Source organism: Macaca mulatta, chromosome 3, assembly GCF_049350105.2.
Source record: "Macaca mulatta isolate MMU2019108-1 chromosome 3, T2T-MMU8v2.0, whole genome shotgun sequence".
Taxonomy (NCBI): Eukaryota; Metazoa; Chordata; class Mammalia; order Primates; family Cercopithecidae; genus Macaca; species Macaca mulatta.
Genome location: NC_133408.1, coordinates 38749405 through 38762221, shown reverse-complemented (window position 1 = coordinate 38762221; position 12817 = coordinate 38749405). Strand labels below are relative to the sequence as shown.

Sequence of the window (12817 nt, the reverse complement as noted above, 5' to 3'; positions counted from 1 at the left end):
TCCCTGTGGCTTAAATGCACCCCAGGGGGGAAGGGGGGAACTGACCTCTGGCCACAGGGGAGAGAATGGATTGGGAAGCTCCGGAGGGAGAAAGGAGGCTGGTGCAGTTGTGGTCCAGGGAAGGGAGGTTGCCCCGAAAGTAGGCAGATTCAGTAACCATTTAGAGGTAGGATTTGTAAGACCTGTGATTGAGGAATTTGCAGGAAGGAGGAAGAAAATGGAAAAAATCAAGGATAACTTCATGTTTGTGGGGTGTCTGTCTGGGGCAGAAAAGGACGAGGAAATTTGTGCCAAGTCAGTCATTCAGTGGACAAGCGATGATTGAGTCCTATCTGTGCTAGGTACTGCTGAAGGTTCTGGGGAATAGGGTAGGGGGTGGGAATCAGTGTTCCGTAGATAGGGTGCGTCAAGGTTAGACCTTGAAGGGATAAGCCCCGAGAAGACACCTGGATGGAAGGAAGGAGGAGGGAGGGAGGGCTTCCTGCAGGAGCTCCACCTATGACTTTGAGATGCCTTAGGGCGCCCAGTGATGTCTGAGAGCACCTGGTGCAGAGGATGAAGAGATGGGAGTTGGTGGATGGTGAGCAGTGAATGGGAGTCGGTGGAGTGCGGCGGGTGCCCCTGGAGCTGCAGGTTGAAGATTGGCAAAGGAAAACTGGTGGCAGGTAGTCTATGGAAAGCCTACTGCCAGTGTTTAACGTTTACTAGGGTAAAACGTCCACACCAAAGCGCACAAACCTTAAATGAACTCGATTTTTTACATTTCTAGAAACCAGTGGTAAATTGACAAATGTCTTAAGCCTCGGCTCCATGGGCGGTGGTGGGGAGTCGGGGGGTGATTTGTGTTTCATAATTTCTGTGGTGTAAATACTCTTGCCATGGCTTGAATTCAAGATCTAGACCATTTCCAGCTCCCCAGAGGTCCCCCTTTGGCCCCCTCCCAGTCAACGCACACTCCCCTCCCCCAGAAGTAACTGCTAGTCTCTTCTCACCAGAGATTAGTTTTGCCTCTTTTTATACTTCATGCAAATGGAATCATACCGTACTTAGCTTTTCTTGTTCATCCATGAATATTTGGTTGGTTTCCAGATTTTGACAATAATGAATAGAGCTGCAGTGCATAATTGTATGTCTTCTGGGGTTCTGAGAGATGCACCCCTCTTTGTTGTGTAGATACCCAGGTTCATAGGGCAGCTAAGTTTAACTGAGATTCTAACTATGTGCCGGGAATCTCAATCTCTGTCTCTCTCTCTCTCTCCACACAGACACAACCCAGGCAATTTTACCAGGGGTAATATTTGACTTGTTTCTTACAAAATATTTACATTAGTGTCCAATGTCATTTTAAGGTCTCACTAGTGAAAAATGGTTGTCCTAATCAAAAGCAAAAAAGGCCAGATATGGTGGCTCATGCCTGTAATCCAAACACTGGGAGGTCGAGGCAGGAGGATCGCTTGAGCCCAGTTCAAGACCAGCCTGGGCAACATAGCAAGACCCTGTCTCTAAACAAGCAAGCAAACAAACAAACACAACTACAACACCTTAAAAACGATGCAATTAATAATTAGCCAGCGCAGCTCCCTGGAGGAAGGTTACGCCTCTCACTCATGCCTGCTGTTGGGCTGATAGGTTTTTTTTTTTTTTTGAGACTGAGTCTAGCTCTGTCCCCCACGCTGGAGTGCAGTGGCGTGATCTCAGCTCACTGCAACCTCCACCTCCTGGGTTCAAGCGATTCTCCTGCCTCAGCCTCCCGGGTAACTGGGATTACAGGTGCACGCCACCATGCCTGGTTAATTTTTTGTATTTTTTTTTAGTAGAGACGGGGTTTTACCATGTTGTCCAGGCTGGTCTTGAACTGCTGACTTCAAATGATCCACCTGCCTTGGCCTCCCAAAGTGCTGGGATTACAGGTGTGAGCCAACGCGCCCAGCCTGGGCTGACATCCTAAACTAGAACTAATCTGTTAAAGTTGTATTAGATTCTTACAATGGAAATGGAGTAACTGGAAGGAAGACAGAGAAGCAGTCAAACTTTAGCTGCAACTGCGGGCAACTGTACAATCGCAAAAATGCAAGTTATTCAGCTGAGTGAGTCACACGCAAACACTACAGAACCTTGACAGAAGATAGACATGTGACAAGCACGCACCGCTGTTAAGTCTCCCGTCGGAGGTCGTCACACAGACACACCCAAGGGTCTCATAAGTCTGGGGGAACTCTCAGAAGAGACAGAGGCTGATTGTATCGCAGCTGAGCTTCAGGGCGCCAGGCCTGTGGGGTGGGGGTGCCTGTGCGGCACATGAAGACGTGCAGCGCATTGCAGGCTGAAGTCCCACAGCTGGTGAGGACACAGTAGGAACTTGAACCCAGGTCTGTGTAGTTCCAAAGTCAATGCCATCCCCACGCCCCGGGCCCCACACCTACAATAAGCAAGGCCTAGGATAACTTCTTCCCATATACATTTCTACCCATCTTGTACACGGGTAGAAATTCTCATCTAGCCAAGGGCCAGCAGGAGGGACCCACAGTTGTCCAGGAGCCACTGGGGCAGTGACAAGTACCTGCAAGTGCCCCCCAGCCAGGCTTTGGGCATGTGCCAGGAGCAGGGGGTTGGCTCAGCTGGTTTCTGCCTTTGCCATGTCTGAGGGGAGACACACGTTGTCTTCACATTCCTGGAACTGCAAACCTCCTCGCTGAGAACACTCTCGGTGGGTGGTCACCGAGTCCAGGAGCCACAGGCACCTGCAGAAGCATCTCCTGTGTGAGCCAGGAACAGGATACCAAGGACCTATGGGCAACTTCCCTTAGCAGCAGCTGCCCTTCAGCCTCCGGAGCAGGGAACCAGGTGCCCATGTGTCCAGGGCATCCGGAGCCCGTGTGTCCAAGGGGCCAGGAGCCTGTGTGTCCAGGCCGTCTGTCCGTCCACCGCCTTCAGCAGCCACCTGTGTACAAGGACCATGCCGGAGCCTCAGGATCATTTCTTTAATATAGAATTTTATTTCTGGTTATAGAAACAAATGCTAAGAGGAGAAACAAAACTTCCCCATCCACATACAACAATTTAATAGATAAAAGAACAGTTAAAATAAATGAAAAACAAAAAGTAGAAATTTTAAACTTTGTTATAGCTTTAAAACATTAACGTCTGATACAATTAGAAATCACATTCAGATCTCAAACTCTTAAAAAAAAGTATGGCTCCTTATTAAAAAAATACTGTATCCCATTTGAAATGAAAACACAGGCCGCCTGCTGTTGACATGGGTGGGGCTGTTCCTTCCTCTGGTGTCATGCGTGCCCCCTCCCGGTGCTGGGGTGCAGCCACACCCCCACCGGGGCGCCCACCTTCACTCCTCCAGGGCGGGACACGCAAGGTGACACGACCGGAACTTCACATCCAATGCTCTAGAACTGACATTTCCACTTTATAGGATACCACTGCTTTTTAAAGCACTGATTATCAAACATGTTGTGAAAAATACTTTAGACAGGCAGCCACTGTAAGAAAAAAAAAAAAAAGATAACACACTCACATACACACACACACACACACACCGAACAACACCCGCCCCTCCCAAATTATTTTTACAGGAGAATAATTGTTCAGATTAAAACAACAACAAAAACTCAGTATTGGCTTTAACCCCTCCCGCACGTGTGCTGAGCTGCCAGCCTTTGTCATCTGCAGGGCACGTGCAGCTCAAGTGTCTGGACTCAGTGACATCTCAGGACAGACTCTGGAAAACAGGTGTAGTCTCTCCTCCTGCCCCCACTTCTCCTGAAACCGAAATCAAGCCACATACATGAAGGTATTCTAGGTATCCAAAAAGCCTTTCTTGAAAGGAGAGAAGGACCAAACTTAAAATATTTGATTTGATTTTTATTTTTGAGACAGAGTCTCCCTCTGTTGCCCAGGCTGGAGTGCAGTGGCGTGATCTCCGCTCACTGCAACCTCCACCTCCCAGGTTCAAGCGATTCTCGTGCCTCAGCCTCCCTGGTAGCTGGGATTATAGGCACCCACCCCCACGTCTGGCTAATTTTTTTGTATTTTCAGTAGAGACAGGATTTCACCATGTTGGCCAGGCTGGTCTCAAACTCCTCAGGTGATCCGCCCGCCTCGGCCTCCCAAAGTGCTGGGATTACAGGCTTGAGCCACCGCACTTGGCCAAATATTTGATTTTAAATCCCCATTGTTATTGATTAAAAGAAAAAAAATCTGGACCAGTTAACCTGGAGATTTAGAGGCCACAGACACAATTTAACATCCAGGCCTATGAACTTCATGCAGAAAAAAAAAAAACAAAAACATCTAATTCAGAGTCACAGACCTCATTTCAGCTTGGCCAATACATCTGGAAACTTAGGGGTCGGTTCTAGAAGCTGCTTTTAACTGTAGACTCGGAGGGGCAGGTCCTGTCGCCGAAGGGAGAACGATTCTTGGCTGTCAGCCCGGATTGAAGCCGCTTCGCTTCCCCTGGCCCCAGCCTCCCTGCACTCTTTTCGCTGTGTCTGACACAGGGCAAATCACCAACGACTCAAATGAGCAAACGATTCCAGAAAAAAGAATCTGAGATAAAGAATAACCAACTAGGAGTCTTCCCATTGTAGTCTCACTCTCGGAAAAAAAAAAAAAAAAAAAAAAAACTGGGTAAGGAGCAAAAAAAGTGACAGAGGCCGGGCGCGGCGGCTGACGCCTGTAATCCCAGCACTTTGGGAGGTTGAGGTGGATCACCTGAGGTCAGGAGTTCAAGACCAGCCTGGCCAACATGGTGAAATTCCCACCTCTATTAGAAATACAAAAATTAGCCAGGCGTGGTGGCAGGTGCTTGTAATCCCAGCTACTTGGGAGGCTGAGGCAGGAGAATCGCTTGAACCTGGGAGGCGGAGGTTGCAGTGAGCCGAGATGAGGCCACTGCACTCTAGCCTGGGTGACAGAGCGAGACTCCATCTCAAAAAAAAAAAAAGGTGACAGAGTGACTTGGAGACCTCTTCAGTCACCTCTGGCAGCCTCTGGTTGACTGAAATCTGGAGGATGGAACCTAAGACGAAGCTGGGTCACTGGGGCCTGGAGCGGGGTGGGGGCTGGGGGTCCTCTGCAGCCAGTGTTCAGCTGCTTCACCAAAGCAAATAAATACGTTCACGGCTTCTCCCTGGTCCCCGTATTTCTCTTTTCAACGCATTTTCCCCATGGCGAGAATGACAGGGCAGGTGCAAAGAGTGACTAAGATTCTTCCGAGGGGTTTCTCCTTGGACAGAAAGAAAGATGCCTAAAAATAAACTGACTGCCCTCTTACTAATATTCTCTGATACTCTGAGCAGCCATAACCAGCCATTAGGATGAGTAAAAGAAACAAAAAAAAAACCCCAAAGGCTCACTTTCAAAGGAGGAATGCTCACTTCAGCCCTGCACAAAAATACAAGGAAAATGCCAGTCTTGGCGACCCGCAGAGCTTCTGGGTCACACTCAGGCCTCCCGGGAATGGCTGGCCCCGAGGGAAGGCCTCAGCGCACTGACCCTCAGGGTTTCATTCTCCAAGGACTGGGCTGTTTCTCAGGGCAGGAGTCTGACCTCCAGCTGCTGGCACAGACTTGGATGGGACAGACAAGCACGGCGAGGTTCATCAGTCACAGATGAATCTTCCTCACCACTCTCCCTACTCCCCTTTCTCTCATGGCCTTCTGATTGTTTTGCCCAGACAGACTTCTCACCCACCTCCAGGAAAAGCCAGCCCAGCTTCACACCCCCAGGTAGCACCACTGGTCATGACGCATAGCAGGGCTGGCTCTGGGCCCTCCACCCTGTCTGCCTTCCAGGAGGGGGTTCTCGAATGCTCCATCCAGCAGCAGAGCTGAGGGCTGCAGCCTCTGCCTGAGAAGGAGGAGCTGGGATGGGGCCGAAAAAGCCCAGCAGAGACAGGGACAAGGCAACCCAAGAGTGAAACTATTTTCCTTAAAGAAGTCAGTGAAATGGGTCTATTTTTAAAATTTCAGTTCAGAGGGAAATGTGTGTGGTTGGATCCCCAAAATCCCATTTTTGCAAGCAGCTGTGACTTCGGGGTTTGGGAGACAGGGAGGACAGAGGAAAGGATGCAGCAGCTCCAACGGGACGATCCTTTCCACAGATTCAACTCTGACAGAATTCAAGCCGCGTGGCGTGGGAAAGGGCCCCCCTCTCGAGGCACGGACCCAGCTCCCCACCCTGCAAGGGGCTGCGGTACCCACCGAGATCCCCTGCAAAGCACAGATTCCAAACCCTCCCTCTGGTCACCAAATGTAGCAGCTTTTCGTATTAAAAGACAATGTGAATTGCAAAGGGCTTGCATCAAACCCAGCAACAAAACAGTAAGTATGTGATGAAAACTGTGTCCTGAGCACTGAAAAACAGGCCTGGAGAAAGGAAAAGAAAATTGTAAGATGCAGGAAAACAATCTAAAAATAAGGGACAGAACCGGGCAAGAGACCATTTGTTATATTCTCAATTCTACCCTCACTTCCAAGAGCCAAAATACATTACCCGGGAACCTCCGGAGCTGAGTCCTGTCTAAAGATTAATCCTGTCTTCATAGCAGCACATGTGAGCAATGTAAAGTATCCTTATTAAGTAATATTGCTTCGAGGCAGCGGTAACGTCAAGGATGCTCGAGGCGAGGCTGTGGGTAAACACGTTTTCATCAGGAGTGTGACGCAGTCCCCGTGGTCGCCCCTTACAGCAGACCTACTGCAGTCAGGCCGCCCGCAGGGCCGAGGAGGTCTCCATCCAGCATTCTGGGGCTCTGCATTTGCAAACAGCCTTACAATCATGTTTTGTAACTTATTCCAGCGTGAGGAGCGTGCGATTCCGCCCTGAAACATGAGGCGGCACGCTGGTGATTCTAAAGCCTTTTTTAGGGGGCTTTCTCAGAGGGGTGAGGAGGAGCCCAGGATGGACTTGGGGCATCCGCTCTAGAGGGCTCTACAGTTCCTCATCCCGCATGAAGTCACTCAAAGGCAAAGCAGAATGTGAGGCTTCTGAAGCAAAACAGACCTGCACTCCCGCCGGCTCTGAAAGCGAAGGGGAAAATCCTTTCTTCTCCGACGCTTCCCCATGTTCAGTTATGTTTTCATTTTTCCACTGAGGTCTGTTCTTTGTCTCTAACACTGATTTCAAAGCCAAGGAAAAGCTGCCTCCTCCTCCTGAACTCGCTGATTCGCCCAAAGAAGGAATTTCTCTCGAGAGACAGAGGGAGCCCTTAGTGGGGGCTTTTTGGAGAGTCCCAGCTCCCTTGGAGTGTTCCAGGGAGGGCCCTCTTTATGTAGAGAACACAAGAGCATTCGCTGAATGATGCCTCTGATCTTAAACCAGTAAACGGACCCAGGAGCGGGTGGCGGGGCGGGTGGCGAGGCCCAGCTGGACTCAAAACTTCTTGGGGCTCCGGCAGTCTGGAGGGGGCAGGGTGAAGCCCCCGGCCTGGCCCAACTCCACCAAATCCATCCCCTCCCTGCTCGAGAAGCACAGAGCGCAGTACCTAGGATCAGGGAACCCTCAGCAACTCAGAAATTCATTCCCACCTTTTTCACTTGGCATGGTTCTTAAATCAAAGAAAAAGGAAATACAAATAAACAGCAAATCCCAAAGAGAACACACCAGACCTCGGGAAGGAAACTGAGGGGCGGCAGGTGTGAGACACACATGGCTCCACCTGCCTGGTCACGGTCCCCCCCGCCCCAGTGTCTTCCTAGGGCTGCCTTGAGGGTCTCTGCATGGGGACCTGACACCAGCGTCTCATTTCACCCAGAGCACGTGGCGCCCTCTAGCGTGAAGCCAGTGGGAGAAGGCTGGGGCGCTGCAGAGCTGTGAGGCCGTACTCGGCCCGATTGGTGAGGGATTAACGTTGAGGTTTTTAGGAATGTAAAGAAAGCAGAAGAGGGACAGTCTATCTGGGTCCCTCAAAGGCATGAGTGACAGATTCCACCCTCAACGGAGGGCAGGTGTCACCGGGAGAACTTCCACGTGGAAAGAAAGACACAAGTGGCTGAGGACGGGCACACACTGGGACACCGGGCACCATGCCCTTGACAGCCAGGTCTCCCTGACCTCCTCCAGCCCTGCAGCTCCGTGGACACTGGGCTGGTGGCAGAAGTTGGCACGGGAGAGGGTGCCCTGAGCCAGCTGCTGCTGTAGCAGCCGGGGGACGCTCAGGCCCTGCTTCCCCACTTCCCAAGGGCCACCAGATGGCCTCGGTGGATGCCTGTGCTCAACCACTTAAGATGTTGTTTTTGGGACTTACCTCCTAGCCAAAGTGGGTGTTTTCTTGTATTTGGTAAACCTGGCAATTATCCAGCAGGAAGCAGAAGACAGAAGCGGGTTACCGAGCCCAGGGGCTCTCAGGGAGCCCCTTTCCGAACAGGGCAAAGCAGGAGGGGCCCTTCCCAAAGCCACCACTGTGACCTGTTTTCACCCGCTGTGGACCGTGCCCCCAGCCCCTGGTGACCAGAGAGCAGGCCCTCAGCCTCTGCCTCTGCAGTGACCCCACAACGGGGCTGGAATCAAGCTACTTTTCTCCCCACATTTCTGCACGTTGCTAGGGTCAGCTCACCCTGAAGAACCCAGAGAAGGTTCTTGGGTCAACCAGACACGGCTCAGGGTCCCAGGCCGCCCAGGCTGGGGGCTGAGGCTCTCCGGGTCCTCCTGGCCTATGCTCTTGCTTCTGCAAAAGCGCCTGGCTGGGAGGCGCTCACTGGGCTGGCTCAGGGCACACCGGGAGGACTTTGTGGCCGGGATGTGCAGCCCTTTTGGGCCCTGTCCCTTCCTGGGCCTCTGGCTACTGGTTCCAAGACAAGCTCCAGCATGAGCCAGGCATGGTACCTGCTCAGATGAGCAAAAACTCTTTCAAAATCTCATGGTTATGAGCCCAGAGCAGTGGATCCAGGACCCAGGCCTCCTCTCCCTGCCCTGCTCTGAGTCTGAGCCGACCCCTAGGACCACGTCCCTTCATCCCTCTTTGCAGTCCCCGCAGAAGCCAGACAGTGAGGACTCCCAAGCGGCAGAACGCAGCCCAGGGATCCTGTGCTCGCCACCTTCCGGCTCCATCCACCACTCCCTTTCCACGCCCTTGGCATTGAAGCAGTAAAATCAGAGAACGCTACCGCTAACAGGAAGAATGTGCTCCATCTCAAAAACCAGGAAAGCAAGTGGGTCAGAGCCAGCCTGAGCGGACCAGGCCAAGAGGCAACCTCACTGTGTGACCAACACGTGGTGCAATCCCGGCACGCGGCGCTCCCTGCAGACATCAGCTTGCACGAGGAGGCCAACTGCAGTGGCCCAGAAGCAAACAGAGCTCCCCCATAAGGGTGGCCACGTGCAGCCCTGGGGGCACACAGTCACCATGGAGGAGAGAGTAGCAGCAGGTGGTCACAGAGGCCCTCTGTGACGGGCGCTCCCGGGAGGGTGCCAGCTCAGGCCACACAGGCACCGGTGTCAGGCAGCCATCTCCAACCACCACACCCCGTTCTCTCAGCCTTGCACGCACACACCAGGCACCACGGAAAGAAAAGGCCCACAGGCAACAGCAGGAGGCTTCAGTGTGGTACGGGGCGCAATCTCTCACCCTCCACGGATGGAATTGCACCCAGGATGGCCGGCTGTGTTCATCCCGCCCCCATTTCTCTGAAACCTCACCCAGGGCCACAGGTATGGACTTCCACAAAGAGCTTATTTCTCATGGAAAGGTTAGTGCCATAGAAACGACTCATTTTGGGGGGCTTAGAAAAACAACAGAATGGGAGAAGGAAACTGAACGGGGGTTTTCTCTATCTAGGTGGAAGGAGGGGGCCCACAAATGTCCTGCACTTGTCCTGGGGGACGGGGACTCTGATGGGGCCACGGGCGACCCCACTCCGCCGCACAGCACGCGTGTCCTCCCGCACTGCCTCGGAATCACTTTGAAAAGCATTCTCCCTTCTTCTCCAGGGAGACACCTGCCCAGCCACCTCCCTCAGACGCCTTCCAGGCGCCTGGGTCCCTCTGTGGCTCTCCCGCCAGGGCCCGGGCGGAGGCTGCTTTGCTGGTGAGACGCTGTGACACAGAGGATGGTCGAGTTCCAAGACCCACTACTCCTCAGGCTCTTCCGGAGCTCTGTGTCGAATCTGTTGCTGTTTCCCCAACAGGACAGCCAGCGCCGGAGCGGCCAGCAAAACTGACAGCTGACCTTTACAGGGATGTACTTCGCATCTCCAAGACACACGGAAGGAATCCTCTTTCCTCCTCGAGCTGGGCTCGGCATTACACAGCTCTGGCTCAATGCCGCTTGATGACAAAAGATCCAGGCGCCACTGGCCGTCTTAATAGAAGTGCAGGAGGGGCTTCCTCAGGGACCTCGGAGCCACCCAACTGCTGGAGCATCCCGTCCTCCGGTTCTCACCGTGTGGCAAACGAAAGCAGTCGCGCTGGCCGGGGCTGGGTGTGGAGGCACAGGCCTGCTCGCCGCTGCTGCTGGGGTGTGGTCTCCCTTCTGCTCACGGACGGACCTGAGCAGTGGCCCAGGAGCAAACAGAGCTCCCCCATGAGGGTGGCCACGTGCCACCTCCCTTCTGCTCATGGTGGGGTCTCCCTTCTGCTCACGGAGGGGCCCTGGAGTTTCAGGCAGGAGAAATGCTTCCAATTTAAAACAGCAGATCAATGTGGGAGTGGCACGGACGCTGTAACTGAGTGAAACAGCAGCTGGAGCAGATGGCATTTGGCACCGTTGGGTCCCGCTGTGGCCGTCAGCACTGGGACGTCGGAGCCACGGGAGAATCTGGGAAGGTCTGGCCTGCAGAGCAGTGGCCCCGACTGTCCCCGGCAGTGCGATGTCTGCGGCTGGCGGATCCAGGTCGATCTTGCATCCTAGGAAGCTTCCACCACGAACGCCAACCCAGGAAGCCGCTGCTCTTACTTGAAGTTATCAGAGCGGCAGGTTTACTCTTCCAGGGGACTAAACCCAGCGGGAACCCCAGACCTACAGCCAGTCATCAGACCGTCAACAGATGAAATCCTCAAAAATACATGATCCCTTTTGTGTTTGCCTCAGGTGTACAATGAAGTCTGAATTCCAAGTTTAAACAAAGAAAAACTTGGGGTCCGAAGTGAAACCGGACACCCCCCGAGTTAATGCCAACACTTTCTATGTCACGTTCCGGGCAGAGAGGCTGTTAGGCAGTCCATGGCTAGGCAGCTCCTGGCTTCCCCAACAGGCATCCGTCCGGTACCCAGGCCTCCCCGGCAGCCTCGGTGTGTGCCTTGCTGCGTTTCTGTCCCTCCTCCCGGGACAAAGGCAGTTGGCCGTGCAGCGTGGAGCAGAGGGGCTGTCTTGACACATTCCTCGAGATGCTGAGCTCCAACCTCCTCCCCACGCCCAACAGGGAGGCCTGGGGAGAGGAGGTGGTGCCAAGGGAGAAGGAAATGAAAGCAAAGAATTCCCAGAATCATACAATCAGTTGTCTGAACTTGTTTATGTGTTTTTGTTTTAAACCACGGGAGGGCAGGCGATAAAATGGAAAGGGCTGGGTGTGTCCAGGTGCTGCTGATGCCCGCGGGCCGCCATGGGCTGTTCTCCTCCGTCTGTGGGTGCGGCCGCCTGAGCTGCCGTGTCCAGCTTCGGGGTCGCCGCTGGGTGAGTCCCACTCCCCCACATTGCAGGGGACCTCACTCCCCGGTGCCTGGCCCCTGGGGGCCAGCGGCGGCGATCACTCCAGCCGGTGTGGTTGCAGCCCCACTGGGCTCCTCCACCCGGGACCTTTTGACCTCAGGCTCTCCAGTGGAAGAGGCAGAGGCAGAGGCGGTGGTGGCAGTGGCTGGGGTGGTGGTGGCCGTGGCCGCGACGGCTGCTGCTGGCTCCTTGGGCCCCACCTCGCACACCCGGGTGACCACCACTGGCGCGGACGAACTCGCTTGGGTCGCAAGGAGCTGCAGAGGGCTGGTGAGGGCTGGAGTGGAGGAAAAAGAGGGTTACTCTGGGATCTGGTTAGGACCCAGCTATTTTTTTCAAGTCACCTACACAGGGGCTAAGCCGCCGAGCAGGAACTGGAGCTCAGTGCACCCCTGCCAGGCAGGCCAGCTCCCCTTGCTCTGCTCCCTGCAGGCCCTGTGGGCCTTGCCATCCCCTCCCCACCTCATCTGCCCCATCTCTGCTGGCTCCAGCCTATCAGGTGGAGGCCCCTCTTGTTGCTGTCTGGATCCTGCTGGACATCGATGGCTCGCCCCACTCCTTTACACAGATGCACCGCCCTGAGCCACCCCACTGACACCCTGCCCGATGCCCTTGCACCCCAGCACCCCAACTCTCCTCCTTCCCTCGACCTCCTGCCTCACCCCATGGAGCGTGAGCTCCAGACACTGGGCAGGTCTGGGTTTTCCTTCCACCCTCTTTTGTTTCTCCCTTTTTTTTTAAGGGACAGGGTCTCGCTCAGTCACCCAGGCTGGCATGTAGCGGAGCAATCACAGCCGACTACAGCCTCACCCTCCCGAGCGGGGGCCACAAGTGCTCGACACCACACCTGGCTAAGTTTTTGAATCTTACGTAGAGATGGGGTCTTGCTATGTTGCCCGGGCTGGTCTCAAACTCCTGGGCTCAAGCGATCTGCCTGCCTTGGCCTCCCAAGGTGCTGGGATGATAGGTGTGAGCCACAGAGCCCAGTCCCTTCCACCCTCTTTTCTTAGCATTATCCCGGTGCCTGGAGTATAGCAGGTGTGCAATAAACTGAACTGAGTGGAGGATCGGGTGATACTGGGAGAACATTCTCGTGCTGCACTGACTACTGGGAGCCACAGACCTTCGGATGTGGCATGCAGAACAGGGCCA

The 12817-nt window shown here is 53.9% G+C and overlaps 1 protein-coding gene across 1 annotated transcript in view; it reads right to left on the bottom strand.

Annotated features, from left to right (window-relative positions):
- Nucleotides 1–6451: 6451 nt before the first annotated feature.
- The window catches only part of FOXK1 (forkhead box K1), an 88176-nt gene continuing 81810 nt past the window's right edge, over nucleotides 6452–12817 (bottom strand). Inside the window, exon 9 of the mRNA XM_015133208.3 lies at nucleotides 6452–11942. Within this exon, the coding sequence (XP_014988694.2) occupies nucleotides 11662–11942 (281 nt within the window). The 3' untranslated portion in view covers nucleotides 6452–11661. The remainder of the gene's footprint in view (nucleotides 11943–12817) is intronic.